Consider the following 22,631-nt stretch of genomic DNA (forward strand, 5'->3'; position numbering starts at 1 on the left):
GAGAAAAGGGAGAAACTTCCACAAAATTATGCATCTGCATGTTGTACTGAAGCCCTTATGAAATCTATTTCATTGTGATTATACTCAGTAAAAGACTTGATGTGTGCAGTGTTATGATCCAACAGCTGCTATTGCCTGCAATTCCACAAGCAATTCCCACAAAACATGCCTTTTATAACAGAATAATTTCATTGAATTACTAATCAATACAACCAGGTGTCAGGTATAGACATATAGTCATAACAGAAATAATCTACTGTTTAAGCATTTGTCTCCAAATGGCAGCTCGGTAAGAAAAGAGGCTGCTCAACACCCTGGCGCTGGTTCCCAACCACTGGAAGTATCACACTTACAGCTTACGAAATCTGCAAAGAAGTAAGAAAGCTCGGAGCTGCCTAGCAATGCTTTTATCAGTCATTGCTACCAAGAGTCTCAGCTTCCCCTTAGCGCTTTGTGGTGGAGGTCTGTACCACAAACTCTAAATGACTAATGGCAATAGTCTTGCTGTCGTTTTGTGTTGCAGACACCTTCCCCATTCCCTGGGCATCCAGGGACCCCAGTTCGAAAATCAGAGTCCAGCTGATCTCTTGTTATTCAGCTTCTATTATTTCATTGTTAATGTATAAACCTATCTACTGGACTGAACTTTTCCAGTAATTATTAATTGACCTTTTTGTATTTAGGTAAATTGAGACAGATGACACTTTTTGAAATAGTACTTTGCTCACTTACCCTATGACTTAAGTTAAGGAGCAACAAAAGATACTCATTTTAGGGACTAGTAACTGTTTCACATCCACACTTTTCTATATAGCAACTTTAGAGTGTTTTTTTTTCATTTTTCTGTAAAGCTTCATAGGACTTTATCTTGTTCAGATTTGACACATTGGCTTTATTGAATTTATCCAATGCTTTACAAATGTCTGTTATCTCCAGTAGTTAGATTTTGTTTAATTTTGAACAGCATAACAGAATATATCCTGAAGAAAAAGCTGTCAAACTTATTGAAGATTTATAGCTGATACAGCAGTTATGATAGTGAATCGATAATAACCAAGTTACCAGTTATTTGTTAGACTATCAACAGTTTATCACTAAAGAGTAAAATCCACAGAAATATTAACATTCATTTATAATTGCAAAATGGTCCATTTTGTACTTCAAATGCACTGTGGATCTTGTTCAGACTGACAATTTCATTCAATTCACTCCACCAATTTACAGTATTTTAACATTTTTTTGGAAAAGTAAACCAGCATCTGATATGTGGGCCTTTACACTATTCATTTTTTCAGCATAACAGAAATTGCAGCAACCTATTTCAGTTTTCTCTGCCCTAGATTCAGGAAATGATGCAAGCTAATTTCTATTCAAAGTGCTCAGAAATACACCACCTTGGAAAAGGATATTTTTGGGACCTGAGATATATGACTATTTATGTCTGGCTCAAAATACAGGTAAGAGTTCCTAAAAAAGTCATTTAAAGTATATTTTTTACTTTTAAAACGGCAAAACCATGCTTAGAATCAATTCTCTTCAAACTTAAATGAAACACCCACATATCAGACTATCCCATCCACTATCTCAATAAGATCTAAATCTGTCAAGGATTGTTAACACCCATCACAGTGTGGATATTTTGAGGACTTGTAAATCCAGAAGAATTTAAATTTCTTTAGTCAAAAGCAGTATTAACAATACAACATCATTCATAAACATTGATTAGTACTCAACACCAGAAAGGGCAACTGGGAAAAAAAAATACAGATTTTTTTTTTTTTTAATATTCCAGTATTCAGGACATAGGCAGAATCCAGACGAGTAAAAAATAATAAGCTCACTTACTGTTGTTGTGTGGGGAAAAAAGGAGAGGAGCTAGAGGTGATATTGCAGGAGGAAAGCCGACTAAGTAGGCATGACAGGAGCATGGGGGCTAAATGTAATGACAGGAACTTCATAGCATGTTCTTCATAAAAGTGACAGGAAAAGCAAAGGAGGCAAACTGCACTCTGCCAAAAGCATCCATTCAAATCCTGAAATACTGAAGGATAATTTTTGGTAGGGCACGCATTGCTAAACCCCTGGCTTGAAAAAAAGAAGGATAAATGAGAATTACAGGAAGAATGGTACTAAAGACTAGAGATCGTGACCAGAAAACAATGAAGATGAAGCACATTACAGTCTAATTTGCAAAAGCATGTATTAAATATTACAGAGAGCCACTTTTTTGATTGCTTTTCAAACGATCACAGAACTTAAGAATAATTTAAAATCCTGTGCTTTCGTTCCTTTTTATCAACCCTGAGGTTAAATATATACACATTCCAAATATTTAGGGCACAGCTATATCTCCATCATAATATATGCCAAACTCTTCCTTTCTGAATTATTCCAAGCAGCAACCACCTCATTATTCCAGAATCTCACTGCAAGTCCTTCAATGCTGGGGACCGTCAGAAGGGAGTATAAGCCTGTTTTAACATCTGTTAAGGTAGATCTGGCCAGGCTTCTCCAGCCACACATTGAGTTTCTACCTTCTCAGATGCAAACTAGGGAAGGAATGTCTTGGATTCCACCTGGACACCCCAGGACCTCAATATGCAGTGCTAATAGATCTGACATAGTGCTAATACACTGCACAAGTTTTCTGTAAGTGTCAATGGCCAGCTTGCCTTACAACCGAAGTAGCGATATGGAAAACTGCATAAGCAGAAACAAGGAATTTCATTCAGCACTTCCCGTGGGCAGGCAAGTGCTCAGCCATCTCCAGTAAAGCAGGACTCCATCACATGTAACGGTTACTTGGGAAGACAAATGCCATCACCTTGAATGTCCCCTATTCCTTCTCCTTCCCTCAGCTTTATATGCTGAGTGTGATGCCACATGGTCTGGAACATCCCTTGGGTCAGCTGGGGCCAGCTGTCCCGGCTGTGTCCCCCCCCAGCTCCTTGTGCCCCCCAGCCTGCTCGCTGCTGGGTGGGTGAGAGGCAGGAGAGGCCTCGGCTCTGTGCCAGCGCTGCTCAGCAGCTACTGAAACATCCCTGTGTTACCAGCACTGGTTCCAGCACAAATCCAAAGCATAGCTCCATGCTCGCTATTATGAAAAAAATTAACTCTATCCCAGCCAAAACCAGTACACCATTGCTGATTTCAAAGAACTTATTTACATTTAAAAAACCACTCATTTTTTGTGCCTACTGCTCTCAGTAGAAAGAGAAGTTTGTCTCTGACTTGCAGATTTTGCAAAGGAGACCTGTGTGTTGCCAGAAAATATCCCACAGATGAGCAAAATTGGGTGGGAGGAAGCCGTGGGGTTGGGTACAGCCAGCCCTCTACAGCATGTTGTATTACAGAACTTTGTACTATATGACTTTCATCTTGTCAGGTACAAAAGTCTATAGGAATTTCCTTTCAAACATTGCATTAATGAACAAACAGAGTGCTTTATTGTGGCCAAATATTCAGGACAAGAATTAAGAAGCATATCCAGATCCTGATGCTTCTCCAGTGCAAGCAACTGCATGAGATTTTGACATTTGCTAGTGACCCTGCTCCAGACACCATCCCCCAAATCCCCAGCAATAAGGCAACTGCCTGGCTTAGGGGATTGGTAATCGGATACTTCACCTCCAGGTCACCGTAGGTCTCTGGTTCAAGAGCAGCAAGGCTTTGTAATGACTTAAACACCAACAGATATTTATTTAGAGGCATATGGAGAAGGGAACATATGATTTCCATGCAGCAAGCAGTAGACACGTCCACATATAGGCACAAACATTATGACAGTTGCCAGTCTGTTAGAAACATTTGAATGACAGAATACCAGTCTAGCAGAGGTTGATTAACTCCCTAAGTCAGGATTATGTCTTGTTTTAGTGCTGGCTGGGTAGTAAAAGCATCATGGTTTATACAGTATTTTACAACTGAGAGAGGCAAAAATTCATGTTTAACTCTCTCTCCCTCTTCAAAGTCAAAGACTTTGAAAAGTGGTTTTGAATGTTACTGGAGGTAATCCAAAGCCAACTTTAATTTGAATTTTCTGTCTTAGCCGGTACAAATTCAGCAAGAGCAAAAATGTGTTCTGCAGGTCTTTTTAGGCACTTTACTACATAGGAAAAACTTTGAGTGCAAAATTTGGAAATTCAGTGCATCCTTAATGAGGATAAAACTGAAAAAAAACCTACTTCCAAGGTCAGTATTACCCTGATACTTCTGAATCAGACTGTATGGCCGGTGTGTGAGAAAAAAGGTAGGTGATGCTCCCTGTTGTGGAGGGACCACGGCAGGCAGGTGTAATAGTAAAACAGAAACGTGATGTCTTCAACCTCCAGTCAGTGGCAGTTCCAGAAGTCAGAGGGGCTGGCTGGCATCAACACCCTGTCCATTGGCCCGTACTGCCTCCCAGTGGGCATCAACTGCTCTTTTGGGGGAAAAGACGGGTTTTTAAAATGCCCAGTACAGAAACCAGTCCTCAGACAATTCATGGGGGAATTCATTGATGGTGAGATTTGTGGTATCTAAAACCAAAACCCAACAAAAGTCTTGGTCACCTTCCAGTGTGCGGCTCTCTGTGTTAATCACGGCTGCATGGTTCACCCACGGGTTTCTGCAGAATGTAAGCCTCCATTTAAATTTTTTAAAAAAAAAAAGCTTTGGCGGGCAGCCTTACGAATGTGAATGCACTTAGTATCAACTGGCACACAGAGGGCTCTGTCCCTGTCACTCTCAGCTTTGACAAGCAGCAGCAGAGCAGTATCACATCACATGGCTGTGACCAGTTTTACAGCATCCCTCCGTGCAGTGCTAACAGTAACTTACTTTTTTTCTTTTCACTCTTCTTGAGTGTGCTCAGAGCACCAGCACGGGATAGTAAGAAGGGATCCCAAAACTGCAGAATAAAACAACAGGAGGAAAAAGCACCTTTTGCTGCGGTAAGGTCTCCAGAAAGCTGTGAAAGAAGAGCTGGGGGGAATATTTTCATACCTCTTTGACAACCTACAGAGCTTCACTTTGTAGCCCCAACCTGCTTTTTCCTACCGGGCTCAGCGAGCCAAGGATCTGTTCAGAGCCGGACAACTCAACTCTATGCCTTTCCCACAAAAAAAAACAAGACCTCCCAGCCCTGTGCTGTTACTGACCTGGGAACAGTCACAGCAACCTTCATGTTGGGACATTTGTGTGGTTACTGCAACCACCAACAGTGAGGGGGCTTTGGGGAAAACACCTCTGGGGACCTGTGGAAGTCACAGGGCTGTGCAAGCTCTTGCAAGGGTTAGAGCTGTTGCCCGTGCTTGAAACATTGCATTTGTCTATATCTTGTACCGTGATCTTATGGAATGGGGAGGAAAAAAATCACACAGTGGTATATCACAAGTTGTGTGAATAAACAAAAGACTTCTGTGTCTAGGTGTGTCCAGCTACAAAGGTCACTTAGGTGTGGGATGTTTATTTTTTTCCTCCAAAGCGATCCTGTTCAGGTTGCAATATCCTGTTTTATTTCTACGGTGCTTATCATTGAAAGTTAATGTTCAGGATCCTTGGATCTGATATCCTCCCAGCGCACACAAGAAATAGAACTGAAAAACATCAAAGCAAGCAGTACTGAACACAGAGAAAAGGCAGAAGTGCTGCATTGGAAGTGCTCTTCTTGCATCACGCTGCTTTGTGGAGAGCTCACATCATCAGGTTTGCATGTGTGCATGCACGTGTGAGACTCCTTCAAAGGAGGAAATAGGATGCCTAACTTTTAGTGCAGAAAATTAGTAACAAAATACACGCTAGCTGAGGGCCGATAACATCGCTGTAATCTCGTACTTAATCTGCTATCCTCAAGAAAAATCTGTTGGCTTTTCCGTGCTAACTGCCCAGGCTGCGCACGCTAACTAATGGCCCGGCGCTGCCCTGCTCCTGCAGCAGTGACTGAGGTCACGCGTGTGCACCTTCATTTCTGCGCGTCGGTGCCCCCGGCGGAGCTGCCCCCCCCCCCCCCCCGCTGACAAACGCCGCAGCCCCGCCGGGCGCTCGCCCCTCTCCCTGGCGGGCCGCGGTCGGGCTGCAGCAGGTGCAGCGGGAGCACGCGCGCGGCGGGGCGGGGGCGGCGGCGGCCGGGGCCGAGCGGCCGCGCGGTGCGAGGCGCCCCCGCCCCGGTGCGGGGCGGCCACGTGGAACCGCGGCTCCCGCGGCGGCGACTTCCTGCTCCGCATCGCCCGGCCGCTGCGCGCAGCGGGGAGGCAGGCGCGGCAGCCCGCAGCGGGGACGTCGACCGGGCGGGGGGGACAAGGGGTAAAGGGGGGAGGAAGGAAAAAAAAAAAAAGAGAGAAACTTTGTACGTGCGGCGGCGGCGGGAGGAACGCGTCCGCAGGCGGGCGGCGGCTGGGGGAGGAGGGGGAGAGGCGGCGGCGGCGGGGCCGTGCCGTGCCGTGCCGTGCCGGGCGGGGGGCGGAAGCCCGCCGGTGCGCGGGGCCGGGCGCTGCGTGCGCGGCGGCAGGAGGGAGAGGGCGGGCGGGAGGGAGGATGCGGCTGAAGCTGGGCTTCCTGCTGCGCGCCGTGCTGCTGGCGGGCAGCTTCTTGGGGCTGCTGCTGCTCTGGTCCTCGCTGTCGCCCCGCACCGAGGAGCCGGCTCCCCCGGGACGGACGCGGGTGAGTGTGCGGCCGCGCCGGGCGGCAGGGCGGCCGGGACGGAGCGGGTGGTGGAGCCGCTGCCCGGGATGTGACCGGCGGCGGCTGTGGGCGGGCGGGGGGCGGCTGCCCGGGCTGCGGCCTGCGGCGCCTGCAGGCCCGAGAGGGGAGAGCGGAGCGGCGGGGCCGGCCCCAACCGGCCCCCGGATCCGGCGTCCCTGCCCGGGCGGCGCCGCGCCTTGGCCCGCCGCCGCCGCGGGACGGGCCGCGCCGAGGCCCGGGGGCGCCGCGCTCCGATGGGCCCCGGCGGCCGCGCCCGGCGGGTGTAGGGTCCGGTCCGCGCCGCCCCGCCCGGCGTGGGGCCGCCGCAGCCCCCCCAGCCCGCCGGGGGCCGCCGCTGGCGGGGCGGGGCGGGCAGTGCCCCGACGGGGCCCTTCCCCGAGACCTGCCCGCCGGCGATGCCCCGGGCACCCAAAAGGCGTGGGTCCGTGGATGCCTCCTCCAGGGGCTTTGCCATCCCTGGAGCAGCGGCGCCGGTGCAGACTGCCGGAGCGTCCCGCAGAGGTGTCCCCCGGGGGTTCGACAAAGGGCGCAGGTGCTCCCGCACACACTCCGCTGCGGGTCAGCTTCCCCGGCCGTCAGCGACCCCAGGGCAGGCCCCGCCGAGGACAGGCGGCCGGCTGGGGGCCGGGGAACAGCGCAGGAGAGCCAGCAGGCCTTGGGCTGGTGGCGCTGGCAGTGCGCGTCCCGCACCCCGAAACGGCGGGGCGGCCCGTGGGGCGGGCAGCGCCTCAGCGGAGGGGCAGGGACCCCGGCAGGGCTGCGGGAGCCGCGCGGGGAGCCCTGGCCTGGCCTTGTGTCAGGCGGGAATAAGCCGTGCCCTCAACGCCAGGGTCTGGGAAGGCGTCAAGGTGCTTTTTCCATTTTCGCCACAGGTTTTAGAGCTGTCAAACATAGCTGGACTTAAGGAGATCTGCTTGAAGTAAGATTAGTCAAGATTATTTTAATCTTGGTGAAGTCATAAAATTTTGCAGTGATTATCTTAAAAAGTGATCTGTTGTGATATGTTCGCTAATGATCTTGGGCCTCACTTGCTAGTGGGCTGCTTTGAATAATTGCGGAAGGCAAGCGAGCTGACAGGTTTCGTGCTTTTGAAACCTGGCAATGACTTTGGACTCCTTCAGCAGATGCTCTGTCTTCTGAAGCTGTTACAGTTTTCTGTGTCTTGGCAGTTACTGCTGAGATAATAGGCCACAGCGGTTCTCTTGGAGATACACAGTTTATTAAGTGGTAAAGTTTCTGTAATCTGTTCTTCGGGATACAGCATAGGCTTTTCTGTGTACAGAAAAATCTTCAGGAATTTTATTTGCGTGCCTCCCAAGAAAATGTCAGGCAGTAAACGTTTTACGTCAAAACCAGTTGAATTACTTTTCCTGTTTAGGGAAGGGTAACAGACCTGTCAAGTGAAATCTTCTTAAAAAAAAAACAACATATATATATGGTTATGGTTGCAATGCTGTGTAGGGCAGTGACCGTCATCAGATGACTATTCTGGGGTGAGAACTGAAATACTGCAGTCCTACAGTGTGCATGCTGTATCAGCCTATTCAGGTGCTGTAATGAATCACGCTGTCTTCTCTGACAAGCCTGAAGGCTTTTTCTCGGAGGCTTTTGAGCTGAACCTTTGTATCCACCTCCATTCGCACGTGAGGTCTGATTCGGAAATCTGTTCTAGCTGGTGCACATGGCAATATTGGAGTGGGAAGAGTCCTTACAGTCTAGCCCTTGATAAAACAGCATTCTGTCTTGATCACCCCTGCCTTGACTGGAGGAAATACTCATGACAGCCACCTCAGGAAATAATTCAGTCTTTGTTGGGAACAAATATAATGGTATTAAGTAAACACTGTCAAAGATGACATCTAAACAGAATATCTGGTTCATTAGCGAGATCAGCTGTTTACTTGTCATTGTGATATATATGAGAGAGGGTAACACGTGCTTCTTCATTTTCTGGGAAACAGTATCGTTGTTACTAAATTTGTGTTTTGGTTTGGACTGCTTTCCTCCTCAGAAGCTGCTCAGGTGAAGAATGCTAGTGAAACAGTAGTGAGCGGGCTCACTCCTAGCAGTGCTCCATCGTATTTCTGGGGGGTTGGCAGAGCCCAGGAGTATGTCCTGAGGTTAGGGTCTGTGCATCCTGCATCCTGCTAGGTGAGGCGACACTGACCCCATGAGGTGGGCGTGTACCTCAGGGTATGCTTCCCGCAACACCTGGAGACAGACTGCGTTGGTGCAGTTTCAGCATGCTGGAACTAGGAGTTTAATCATAACTGCTGCTCTGGGTGTGCACACTTTGTTCAGTCATACAAATGTATGTGTTTGCTCTGTTGTTAGTTGCCGGAAAGTTTGTTAAGCTAAAGATAACAGAATAATTATTCTTCTTCCCGTACAACGCCCTCCTCCTTTTGCTCGTGCTGAAAACTCTGGCCAACAAATGTAAAATTCCTGATCAGAGAGTACCAGCTTAAAATAGAATTAAACTTTTTATAGCTAACCTCAGGCAGTAACCTTTCCCTCTCTGCGCTGTAACCCTGGGCGCTTCTTAATAACACCGACACATTAAAGAAGCAAAGATGAAAAGTTCTGCTTTGTTGTTCTCTTTATGTTTATAACCTTGAATATTTTCCTGCTTACAGCAGCAAAGGATACTGAAGATCTTGTAGTAATGTTGTAACTATGGACCTTAAAATGAAAAAAAAGTATATTCTCCCTTCAAATATTGTGTTATGTTTTTTCTACTCATTTTAAAAGATTTCAGAGATCTTTTGGAGAGGCAAGGTGATTAAGCTATGGAGAGTTTTCAAAGAAAAAGTGAAAGTGGAGAAGTAGCTTGTTTAGGAAGGAAATGAGAGAACACAGAGGTAGTAACAGAAACACAGACAGCTGGGAGACAAGACCTTTGTTTCTGGTAGAATTCTGACTACCACAGGGAGTGTATGTTCACTGAAAGCATATCAGCCGATCTCCAGGCAACCCAACAGTGAAACTTTGTTTCTGCAAGACATCATTTAAGGAAAAAGTGCTTGGAGTAATCAGAGAAAGAGGTTAAGTATTTCTTTCTTTGCATTATCGGAAATATCCAAACAGAATAAAATATCCTCATCCTAAAGAGCTTTTAGTTTTCAATGTAAACCAAATTAAAATAATGAAAATATATTAAGGTCTGTCCTCAGAGTCTTTAAAAGCGTGTCTGCCCTTTGTGTATGTAAGGACATCTACTATCTGATAGTAAGGATTACAAGAGTACCAAAGATTTAGGCAGGGATGTGCTTGTTTATGACTGTGAGAAAAGATCAGGTAGAATCACTGATTCCATTATTATTTGCATGTTGTGGGTTCTTTTGGATGTTTTCCGATACCTTCTGCTCTTCTGGGTCAAGGGATCATGGTTTTGGGGCTATCAGGAAACGACTGAGGCTATTCATTGTACGAAGATTGCTGTAGGCATCCCAGTTGTTGGGGATATAGTACTTGTTGGTCTCCAGCGAGATGTGGCTAATCGGCCACAGAGGTACAGCCTTAAAAGCTGGTGTCATCAAGAAGTGGGTAATACTGCAGGCAGAACCAATGGACTGAAACGGTAAAGAAAGATTCATTACTGAAAAGCTGAAAACAGTGTATTGGGGGAGTAAATGTAATATAGGTCAACTTTAACTCTCCAAATCTGACCAACTACAAAGTGTTAAAGTGACCAAATTAGTATTCAGAAGCATGAAAAGTTATGTAAAATTGAGATTGGTGGGTTTGGGTTGTGTGTTTTGGGGGTTTTTTTTTGAAAGATCAGTTTAGCCTACCTGAGACAAAGCTTGAAGTACAATTTTGCAGGCTCATAGTCTGTGTGGTAGTAGTATGATCAGTGGTTTCATACTTCCTCTAATCTTCACTGGAGTACTCCAAGAAGCTGGTAGAAATGACCCTATTCATTTTTCCTTGTGAAGAACAGTAAGAAGGTGTCCGCTGTGTTACTAATCCCCTTCTGGAGCCTAGGAAAGTAGTAAAAGATTTGCTGGCCACGTGTGGCTGACCTTGCACAAGTCAGAAATGTGGTGAGATTGCAAACCCCACAAAATTCCCTGTTCTGCCCTTTTCTCGTGTGCAGTGAGAACTTCCCAAAATCTTGGCATGGGCTGCCTGGCCTCGTATCTGGGAACCTGCTGCTTCAGATTTGAAGCATTACAATACTTGTGGGATTTCCCAACTTGAGCTAGCCCGTAGCCACTGCACCTGAGCCACCAGTGGGCTGCCATTAACTTGCCTTGCTGTGTGTTGAAGGCATTTAATTTTCTGTGTCTGTAAGTGACATGTTCTTAAGGGGCTTTTGGGAGTATTTGTTTATCAACAGTTCCCAGACTTTCCAGGCTGGCTTTTTTGTGTAAGTAATTGGGCAGCTGTCCCCTTCCTCCTGCCATCCCTGAAAGCATGCACGTCTCCTACTCCAGGTGTGCTCTCAGTGCTCTATAACTTAGCAGGAGCTTTTGAGGTCACAGTCTCCCACCCTTAGACATGTATACCCTCATCTCCCTGCCAGGACATTAGCTGTCCTTATTGCCAGACATCACAGCAGCTGTGCCATAGCCAGGGAAGAGCGGTTGCCCGTGGATCAGGAAGCAGGGCTCTGCCGAGGGTCCTGGTGCAGATGGTGATCTGGCATGTCCCTCTGGTTCAGGAGCCTGGATGATGGGCCTGTAGCTAGGGCTGTGGGCCCTCACCAGCCACCAAGTTTAAACAGTACGATTCCCGTGCAGCCACTAGAAGGTAGAGAATTTATGAAGTGGAGGTGGAGGAGCTGGAAAAAAAGAAAAGCTGAATGGACATTTTCTGAGCTTTCTGGTGACACGCCCCCTTCTCTCCCACTTTAAGGACCGCTAATATCCTGTATGTCTTGGCTGGGTTGTCACTGGGAACTTAATGAAAAGTTGCAGACTGAAGTTGAAATGTTATTGTGGTTTAAATTAGATTCTTGGCAGTGGAAGTCCCAGCGGAAATTCTCCACTTTCCCTTAAGGAGTAACGGCACATGTGCTTAGAGAAACTGAGATGCAGGAATTTTAAGTTTATATCATTACTGGAGGAAAGGGCAGGAATCAGAGTAAAATAATAAATCTGATGTCACAGGGAGAGTGGTGTTCTGTAGTGCAGGGATTCAGGTTCGAGTTTGGTAAAAACGTGATGCATTGTGGCACACGGGTGATCTAGTTGCAAAACAGTATCTCTCTCTCCAATTGCTGTGTATAGTTATCTATACATTGATCACTGTTGGTTTTTTTTACTGGTTTGCCTTTCTGTAATTGGGTGAGACCTAACACAAGGAGCACCACATCAGGTCTGCCACTCCAGCATTATCTGAAAACTCAACACCATCATTCATCATCTGGGTGTGACAAGGTCCCTGCAGGTGCAGGGCTAGGCATTGGCACACCGCCTTCTACAATCAAAGCCTTAATCAGTCACTACTTCTGGTGTGACACTCGGCAGAAATGAACACCTTGGCAGATATTTTGTGTTCAACAAGTTTAGTTTGAGATTTGTGCGCAGGGAGGCAGTGAGCTTGCCATAGCCAAAGTATCACTGTTGTAGGAAGTAAACATCACTTTCTTTTTCCCCTCTGTCTATTACAGTAATCTTTAGTGTTGCTGGTGACAGTAATAGGCAAAATGTTTTGAGATATTAAATGCTAATTTTTTTTTAATTTGTGCTTTCATCTAAATTGGCTTTGAAAAAGCTTGTAAAAATCTGTCACCCTTGGGAGAGTGTAAAAACCCCAATCACTATCATATTAAAAGTGAAATCTTTCTACAAACGTTTCCAGTTATGTTGCAGAATCAATGACCACAAAGCAAATAAAGTGAAGAAATGGGGGGGAAAAAAGCCTTCATAATTCCTACAGTTCATGTATACATACATAGATTGTATTAAAACTTTCTTGAACTCTTTTTATCTATAAGATCCCTTGTAATAAGTTGGAGAAAGAACTCATTATTATCTTCAGACTATTATTTATGTAAATGTCTGCTCCTCTAGAGTAGTTTTGCACCATTTTATGTGTGTGACAAGTTTCCTTTTATTGTGTTCTAGCACACACCCCCACCCCCCATTACCATTCATGAGTAATGTAAAAGAACTGAACAGTCAAAAAAACCAATCAAAGATCTTAAGGCCAGCATTTGCTTTTCAAGAATCCCACTGTAGGAGAAGAGGATCTAGAGCATCCAGGGCACCTTTGGCAGGATCCTTAGCATAGGATGAAAGGTGGCTGTGCACTCTTAGGTAAGATTGTGCAACAAAAAACTTAGTAATTGTGTCTGATTTGGGGATCACACAGGTAAAACTATTCCTGTCTTTAAGTACCTCACAGAGAAACTCTGGAGTAAGACCACAGAAGTCAGGAATCATCAACACAATGGGTTACGTAGGTTGTCATTTGTTTTAAAAAAAATGAATAAGTAAATAACAGAAGTGGTAACTTGTGCTCCTTAGTGACCAAGTAATGGGGCATTAAAAATAGCATGTAATAAAGTCCTTTTTAAAATAAAAATCTAGGTGATAGTTAAGTCTTTATTTTAAAGATGATGAATTAGGATATGATAGCCAAGCTGAAGTAGTAGAAATTCTGGAGCTAGTAAATTTAGATACTGGAAAAGGCCCAGTGGGTCATCAGAATGCCAGCTTTGAGAGAAGGCCTGTCATATCTAGGAGTGTATACATGGGGTTTTCATCACATGGCCAAATAGCGTGTACCTTCCTTCACCCGAGCTCAGCAGAGTTAAAATTGCTTGTATTGAGCTGATGCTCCCTAATGAAAAATGACAGTGCCTTTGTCCTATTTTTTTCAGATATTAAATCAGCATTATGGGAGACAGCCAAGTGGAAATAAGGCAGGATAAGCTGTTACATTAATAGGTTTGACTTCTACCTTGGGGGGGCAGGGGGGGGGGGTGTTTTTACAGAAAGTAGGCCATATAATCTGAGAGAAGGATTCCAAGTCTGGTAACAGTTACATTTAATTACTAAATCTGTTCTGTAAGTATGGAAAACAAACGTCTACTGTGAACGATTAGTTTAAAAATAGCAACACGCTGCTTAAAAGGCTGCCTCCTCCATCAGTTTGCTTTCATCTTTTTGTGAATTAAAGGGAATTTATTCGCTTGATTGTGCCTTTAGCAGTCCACCTCTGCCCCACAGTGCTCTAGATTTAGACACTGTTTTGGTGAGTGAGGTGTGTCCTGTCCCATCCTGCGTGCCCCCCCCCCAAGTAGTAGCAGTGCCAAGGTAATGTGTTCAGTAAGGAAAGTGTTGCCAGAATGGCCCAGCAAAGGGGAGCAGTAAGCAGCCAGCAGCATGCACGTCTTTGCAATCTCTGATACTTGTAGGCATGGATTTGGGGGTATTCTGGCCTTTCACAAAATGCAGATTTGAAGAGGGGAAAATTTTAAACTTGGTAGATTTCTGTAAACTTAAACCAAAGGTTAAGTTTGTGCTTTATAGCAGATTTCAGGACTGGGATTTATCAGTTTAATTGTAGCCTCTTTCTTGAAGGGGCTTGCTGGGAAGGTATGTGGTTTTGTGGAAAAGGGGTGTTTTGTTGTTAACAATCATAAAAAGATATAGAGGAGAAGGCTAATACTTGATTTCTACCTTTGTTTTTCAAATAAACATCCTTATTGTGTTCTCCCTGCTTGGGACCGAGCAGTTTTGAAACATTTGCGTACTCATTGGAATATTATTTGAACTGGTAGGTCTGAAATTTGAAAAAACAAGTTTTTTCTTAGTGCAAACTGTTTTTGAAATAGGTTGCTGCTTTCCTAGTGATGCATTTTATAGCACAGAATTCCTATTTTCTGAAGACCCATTAACTTCCCATTTGGGAATAAAAATGCTACTCTTACCAGGCTACATACATACATTATGACTAAAACAAAAAATGGCTACTTTTAGTAATGAAGAGATGATGCTTAAAAAAAGGATTGTTTTAAGCAGGAATTAAGTGTGCTTCTCCATGCATAAGCATGCTTTCTTGCAGCTCACAGATACTTATTTTTTTTTCTCCCCTCTCTGTTACAGTAAACTAATTGTTTGCTGCTCTGTGGTGGTCTGTATTTCTTTTACGTTTCTGTCTTACCATGTCCTCTTGAATCCTTCATTCTAATTGCCGGCTCCAGTAACATTTTTTTAGTATTGCTCTGGCTTTCTGAAGCTACAACTTACTTTCCTTTGATTTCCTTGTGGAGTGTTCAGTTGCAAATAGCAGCAGTCGGCACTGATGTGTGGTAAACCCCTGAGCAGCAGGAGAGAACTGCAGGAAGGTATAATGTAAAAAGAGTATACTGGTTTATATGCTGTTTACATTTGGAAAACTTTCTTTACAGTTGAAAGTCTCAAAATATAACTGTTAATGAAATTAAAGCATAAGCAGATGGTGCTCAGCCCACAAAGTTTCTTACTTATTTTGTTGTCTTAAAAAATTGGCAATGAAAATGGCTCAGCAGGAACTGTTCTGACTTTGAATACAGTTGATTATTTTTTTTAATAAGGCAGAAAGTATTATGTTAAATAGTGTGCTTTAGAAAAAAAATATCTTTAATGAAATTGAATATAGTGGTTTTATTCATATTTGAACATTTTTGTCACAACTTGGGGATTAAAATTTGCTTTGGTTTTAACCTGTAGTAAAAGATTTCCTTTTTAAGTAGGACTATAAAAGGAATAGCATTTCAGTAGGGCTGAAGCCTAGCAGCACCCCATTTTATTTCTCAATTCCTATCTTTATGGATTTGAGATATTTAAGCAATGTCTTTATTTTGAGCTAGTAGAATTCTAGGTATGTCAAAGAAAAAGGTATTTATTTTTTTTAAATTGGCTGTAGAAAATGCCTCATCTGTAATAACATCTTGATCCAAAACCAAAAAGAGTAACCAAGCTACCTCTTAAAAGCATCTGGGATGGTAATGTCATGAGTTTTCTATCCTTCCTATTGAGGAAGGAAGATCAAGAAAGACAATATTGACATAATGTGTTCTTCAGAGAAAATAAATTGTTCTCTACATGCTCTAGTCTTGAAATAAGATTTGCTACACTTTCACTTAAATGAGGCCTTGAAGTCAGCTCTTCAAGGCTCATAATATATGTCTTTTATAAGCCATGCATGTGTCAATGATGCATTTATCATGCACCTTAGACTGCTTCACCTGCTCTGGCTTGGATAATCCATCTCCCACAGTGATTCTAACACGCCAAAGCCTCTGATAAGCTTTAAACAGCAGCTATGAAATATCTTGGGTTTTTCTCACCTCTTCTGCGTTTTACACCCTTATTTCCCTTCCCTCTATGAAGTATGTTCCTCCTGCACAGAACCGAGACCTTCACTAGTGATTAGCTTAAAAATGGTATCTGTAATCTGCAGAGGTGGAAAAGGGTGGGAGGTGGAGGGGTTTTGTTATTTACTTCTTTTGATGGAATATGAGCTTTTAGTGATTATGTCTAAGTATACCACCTGCCTCTGATCAGAGAGTTCTTAGCCAGCAGCTCTCAAGTCCAGAAGGATGGTGTGTGGGTTTCCTGTGCCTCAGCTCCTGCTGGTGAGGGAGAAGAATCTCCTGTTGCCTCTTGTGTCACTTTTTGAAGATTCTCAGCTCCAAATGCTAATATTTCACTCAATATAAGATACTTACATGGCATGAGACTCACTTTGTAAAGTGGTCTTGAGTACTCTCTGTGGAGGTATTCCAGCCCTGGATATGTGAAGTAAGACTGCAGATTAGTTTCTGGGATACATTTGTGTGATCTCGGCATCTAAGTCCTTGTGTCTTCTATCCCTCTCTGTTTTCCAATACCGATCTAAAATATTGGCCTTGAACACTTGCTTATTTTTATGTGAATAGTAGAAGAAGTGTTGACTTGACAGGGAGGCTGTGGAGCTCTTTGGGCAGGTCCAGGTGTGAGCTTCTCCTTCAGGCATCCTCAAGGGGAGCAGCTGTCCATGGCACTGGAATCCAGACTGGGGCAAACAGTTACTCTGGTCCAGCTTTGGCAATGTATGTGTTCATACACAGGGCAGTGAGTAGGTGTCCTAAGCGTCAATACCGTTCCCATTATTTCATGTAGAGAAACGGAGGTGGGGGAATCTCTCTAAGACAGGGTCCCCATATTAGAAAGCAGACTTACCTTTTCTATGAATAGTCAAGTCAGTCACTTCTGGGGGAGTTAACAAGTTTTGCTCCTGTTATTATCTTCTACTAAGCCTGGTGATGACAGGGGAGTTGTCAAGCTCTTGTGATAAAAGGGAGCAGACTGCCAGGATAGTTCATGTAGCCTTTAATCTTTGTGTATGCCTGAGGGGCCCTGGGAAAAGAGGATGGCAGGGAGCAGGCTGGATTAATTTTTCTGGATGAAATGGATATGTCCTGGGGGGTGGCCTACTTTAAAAATAATTAAAATTCTTTGAAATCTGCTGTCCTTGAGCACGCTTCATCTGTCCTACGTCCCCTTTCTCCGATTCGCATATAGATCTTGTGGTTGAGAGAGGCCTTGTGCCTCTTTGGGAGGTGTTTGTTTTGGCGATATTTCCCAGGGGCACGTAATTTCTAAACCCAGGCTGACTTGCGTGCCTGTGTGTGGCGAAATGCACACAGGGGCTGCCGGTAATCAGAGGTACCTAGTTATGTTTTTGCTGTTAAGCTGAGAACAGAGAGGCTGCTGGGCTTACAGTAAGGCATGCAAGACACTGATTTTCAGATCAGATCTTAACATAGTTTTATATTTACTCAAAACAGTAAGGTATATTTTTTAATAAAACTAACTTTTTCTAAACAGTCCTTATGTTTGCATGGGGTGATGAAGGTATGATTGGATCCTTACAAGGAAGCTTGATGGTGATTATTGATTGACTGCAGCCAGCCCAAGTCCATGTTACTGTAATGAGGTTCATTGATCTTTGTTTTTCCAGGTTCTTATTCTATGTCTCACCCTCAGCTGAAGTATGAATACTTACATTTGTTTCTTTTTTTTTCCCCGGTCAGTTTTTTTTTCCTTGTTTGTTCTTTGTGGGAATTTGGGGAGTTCATTAGGCTTATTCTCACAACCCACTGTTCAATAGCTTAAGAGTTTTCTTGCACTGCAGTAAGATATTAAGTGATACAGATAATCTGGAAGTAAGGAAGAACAATAAATGATCAGACTACTTGTCTTGACTTTATCCTTTGTAATAGCTTGGGCAATCTATCTTCTAACAAGTTTGTCACAGGCTATAAAATGCTAAGACCTGTTTCATTTTAAACTCTACAATTCATGTCTACAATTAAAGAAGTCTTCGCAGCCTTAAATGCTAAGCACCAATTTTTTTACTGACTTAAAGCCTGTTAGCGTCGCTGCAGAGGAGAGGCAGCTTGAGCAGGTTTTTGAGCTGGTTTTATCTTGCACGGTATTTGCAAGAATTTAGTATGTACTGATATCTTGTCAAAATACAGTCTACTGTCTAATCCCAGCAATCCTAATTTTCAGGAATGGTTCACAGCTGTTAATTTCTAAGAAACAAGCAGAACTTATATCTGTTAATTTGGTTTATCTAACAACCATAATGTACTACTTAATGTTGCCAACGTCATAATGTTGCAAGCAGAATTTGTTATACTTTTTAGGTTGATGCTTTAAAAATACATTTTAATAGCTTAACTGAATAATCTTGACTCTGATGCCTTAAAATGTACGTCAGTGAGAATGTTTTCACATATGAGAAATAATTGTATTTTATCATCTTTTTTCATTCTCAAACTTGAGATTTTCTAAGTCTGGAGCTATGTATTTTTTACATATTTACTAAAATGCATGGGAATTTATATTTAAGCTCAGTTTTACTGATAAGGAAGTTGAGATTTCAGATACAGTATCAGTGTCTTAGAGCTGAACCCATAAAATATTCTTGTATGTAAGTAACTGCATGTAGCTGATTTTCTGTATATCACTTTGGCTTTACAAATGGAAACCTTCCAGCAGAGTGTATTTAGGAGATCTATTAATAGCCTAACACCAAACCCCAACTTTCCTGTACAAAGTCCATTTTGTCCCCCACATACATTTGTTAATTTTGTCAGACCTTGATGTTGCTTAAGTGGTTTTACACTGTATTGGCTATAGGACTCAAAGAAACTTTAAACTGTATTAAAAAGACCAGTTATGGCAACTGTAATGTTTTATAACCAGTGCTGGTTTTATCCCAATGCATGTTAAGCTCTGCAGCGTTCCTTTCTCTTCATACATTTTTGCTTTTAAAGTTTTGGTTTCTTTACTTATCTTGATTTATTTTGTCTGTAGACTGAAGAAATGTGGCCAGCACTAGAGTGGCACATTTCCTGATACCCTTTCTTATCTAGCCATAGTGGCATAAAGCATTGGATCCAAGAGTGAGAAAATACTTAATGTGAAAGGGAGTGCTGCCTGACATCTGGGTGCATTTGCTGAGGAAAAGGTAGTACTGGAGATCTAGAAATACTTGTTCAATTCATCGTGCGGTGAAAAGTCACCATTTATATATATATATTAAGGAGACCTCTGTTGAGGCTTGGAGCTTTCCTGAAAAGGGAGAAGTGCAGGGCAACCACCAGTTATGCACGTCTTCCCTCTCCTCCCACAATTTAAGAACATGCAGCTGCCTCCATAATTCTGTAGTACAAGTGAAAATAATCTTTTTTGTAGCTTTGCTTTAGAAGAAGAAAGGGAGGTTCATACTGCCAAGAACATTAAACAGAAGCATCCTTTTGTTCAGAGCATAGCGGTGTTCCTGCATTACCATTAACATTTGCCACAGGAAACACCTTAAGAACAGTCCTGGGTGCCTTGGGAAGGGGAAGAGCAGCTATTGCCCAGCCCACCCGAAATAGTGTGTTTTACTGCTACAGGCTTGCCCTGCATAGGAACATTTGGATTATTTCTGAGATGGGATCTGGGCATGGTGACTCAGAAAACCACACGACTGGGCAAGCCTGCGCATTTTTTTCTGATGCTCTTAGCATGCCGTGAGCGTCTGGCCCGAAGGCCAGTGGGGACAGAAGTGCGTGCTGCCTGTATGCCTCTGCTTCCTCTGCACAGCAAGGGGCTCCTCCGAGGGAGGGGAAAGGTCTAGAGAGGCATGCTGAGTTTTGGGGGTGGTTTTGTGAGGGTTTTTTGTTTGGTTGGGTTGTGTTGTTTAGTTTTAAAGGTACAAAAGAAGCAAAACCCTCTCTGGAGTCGGGCAGCTGCTTGAGTACCTGCCAGCCCGCAGGTACCTCTTCATTCCCAGTGCCCCGCAGAGGTCCCGAGGAGGGCTCTGAGGAGGGCTGGAAGTCACTTGGGAGGAGCAGGGCTCTGCAGCCCTTGTCTCTCTGCTTGATGCCTATGTCCTATGTGCAGGCAGTGGTTTTAAACAGCCGGGGGAGGCAGCTGTGTTCTGTGCGTTTTGCTACTAGGGCACTCTCCTCAATCGTTTTTCAGCTACCCCTCACTTCAAGCAGCTTTTTCTTTTTTTTTTTCTTTTTTTTTTTTTTTTTTTTTTCCTCCACACTCCTGTTTTGAACTAGCTCAGCACTGGTGTTCACCCTCCTTATGGATGCCAAATTCATTTGGCTTGCCTGCACAGCTGGCTGTGGGGAGTCCTTGATCCAGCTCAGCATGTAGTTCTAAAGGTGCTTGTGTTGACACACAGGCAAGACAAAAATGCTTAGTGGAGAAGTAAACTGGTTGTAGAAATGTAGCCATCCTGCTCTGGAACAACAGCTTGACAAATCTGGCACCTAGCAGACAGAAGTTTAAATCCAAAATAAATTAGCAAAACCAAAAAATGTAAAGGCAGCTCATCTGCAGCAGCTAAAAAATACAGGTTTTATTAATTTTCTGCAAGAGCTAGGTGCTTCTTGAAATTCATATTCCACAGTTCACCTCGCAGCAGAGATGAAAAATAAAACCTTCAGGTTTTACTGTATATCTGCAATCTTCAGAAGATAAACATCAATGTAATGCATCATAGTATTGACATTCAGAAGTCTTCCAAACTTTGCTTTTTAAATAAAATAGGAAATTCAACCTTGAGTCCCTTTACTCAGTAGGAAGAGTAGGCAAGTGGCTTTTTTTTTTTTTGCCACATCTTACCTAAATCTGACTTCCTTTACAAATCTACAGTTGTCATACTGTCAAGAATTATAGACCTGGAAATGCCATACTAAACAAAAGGGAAATACGCTGTTTCCAGGTAAAATACTATGCCTAAAGTGACTTTTATTACTTGCGGCTTTCAGCTGCTCTCTGCTAAAGGGATGCACAGAGTTTCTGCTGTTCACGTTCTGTTGAAATAATTAAAAATGGAAGGCTGAATAGTAGCTTATTCTTAAGCTTTTACATTTTTTAAGTGATTTGAAAAGTCAAAAATTTCAACTTTAATGATGTCAGAAACGCTATCCAAATTTCTTGCGTAAGGTCATAGGATTATTCAAGCTGGAAGGGACCTGAGGAGGTCCCTAGTCCAACATCCTGCTCAAAGCAGGGTCAGCTGTGTGGTCACACAGGCTGCCCGGGGCTTTGCTCAGCTGGGCCTTGAAAACCTCGAGGGAGGGAGACAGCACAACCGCTCTGCCTAACTTGTCCCACTGTTTGGCCATTCTCATGGTGCAAGTTTGTTGGGGTTTTTTATATCTAGTTGGATATTTCTGTCAATTTCACCAAAGAGCACACTGACACCTCTTCATTGTTGTTCCTGATATTTTTGGTTTGCCATGAGACTTAAAACTGTAGAACTGTTTAATTGTAATTTAAAAAAATAAAGAGTGGGTTTCTTGGGGTTTTTTACATTGGGTTTCTTTTGTTTGTTTTGCTTTTTTGTTTGTTTCAGTTTACTGGAACTGTCTAGTGGGTTGGTGACTCAGTCTGATTTTCTGTGTCTGAACTTAAGAGGATTTGTCCGAGTCTACATTGTATGATAATGTATTGAGAAAATGTTGATTTGGGTAACTCACATATGAGGGTTCTAAACAGAGCATATCCCTCTTATGTTGTGCTGTTGTCACTTGTGTGTGAGAACTTTTAAAAAAGAAATCACCTCATCCCGAAAGGTGACTGATTAATGACAGTAGTAAGATTGGCTTGATTGACAACCGTGTGAATGTATTGTCTCTTACAGAAGAGGCTCTTCTATATTGCTTTTCCTTATCCTTTTCAATGTAATAGCTTTGCAGGTTATTGAAAGGTAGCAAAATACAGTGGATTTTATTTATTTTGTATTTTTATTAGATACATGTGGATTTTTGGGCTTCTTTTGCTGATTCTGTTTTGATGTATAGCAAACAAAACTATATTGTTTACTGTCCTGTCCTGGTACATCTGCCACTTCACCCTTCTTTGGTATTTGATGGCTTATGCGTGTAGCTTCTCTTTCATACTGAAGATCGAAATACTGACATCTTTCTTCTTTTGCAGTTCTTCCCCTTGGGAGGCACTGCCTCCCCAGCCAGACATAAGTATGGACTGCCTTACTGACTTTTCTTTCTGCAGCTGCTGGCCAGCTTTTTACCCTGTTAGAGAAAACAGGCTCTCTTTCATGGGGACCGCAGAGGCCTTTAGAAGCTAGTTTCCTGACAGGCTTTTACAAAATTTTCTTTGTTAGCAGTTAAAGTGCAAGACTAGCACATAAAGGTCTTGACTTAGCAAACTGCATTCCGATTTAAACACCCATTTAATGAACTGGATAGATCACAAGTATTGTTTGCTAATATTTTTTTCTGTGTTAGATGCAGTAAGTTAAGGGCACAGTTTTCGTAAATGCAGTTATTAGCAGCTCTGTTTGAAGCCTACCAGGAGCATGCATACTTAGGGCTTGTAGAAATAGCTCCAGCTGGGAACAGCATTACTGGGGCAAGTATAACCCGAGGAAAGACTCGCCATCATTTTGAGATCAATTTTTAACAAAAATTCCATTCTTGTTACTTACATGGA

The 22,631-nt window shown here is 43.5% G+C and overlaps 1 protein-coding gene across 2 annotated transcripts in view; it reads left to right on the top strand.

Annotated features, from left to right (window-relative positions):
• Positions 1-6,448: 6,448 nt before the first annotated feature.
• The window catches only part of GALNT7 (polypeptide N-acetylgalactosaminyltransferase 7), a 75,334-nt gene continuing 59,151 nt past the window's right edge, over positions 6,449-22,631 (top strand). The window contains exon 1 of one of the 2 annotated variants that reach the window (XM_037389769.1): positions 6,449-6,639. In XM_037389769.1, the coding sequence (XP_037245666.1) occupies positions 6,514-6,639 (126 nt within the window). In that variant the 5' untranslated portion in view covers positions 6,449-6,513. The remainder of the gene's footprint in view (positions 6,640-22,631) is intronic. The other variant, XM_037389761.1, reaches the window with a different exon arrangement.

This window comes from Falco rusticolus, chromosome 1 (genome assembly GCF_015220075.1).
Source record: "Falco rusticolus isolate bFalRus1 chromosome 1, bFalRus1.pri, whole genome shotgun sequence".
NCBI lineage: Eukaryota > Metazoa > Chordata > Aves > Falconiformes > Falconidae > Falco > Falco rusticolus.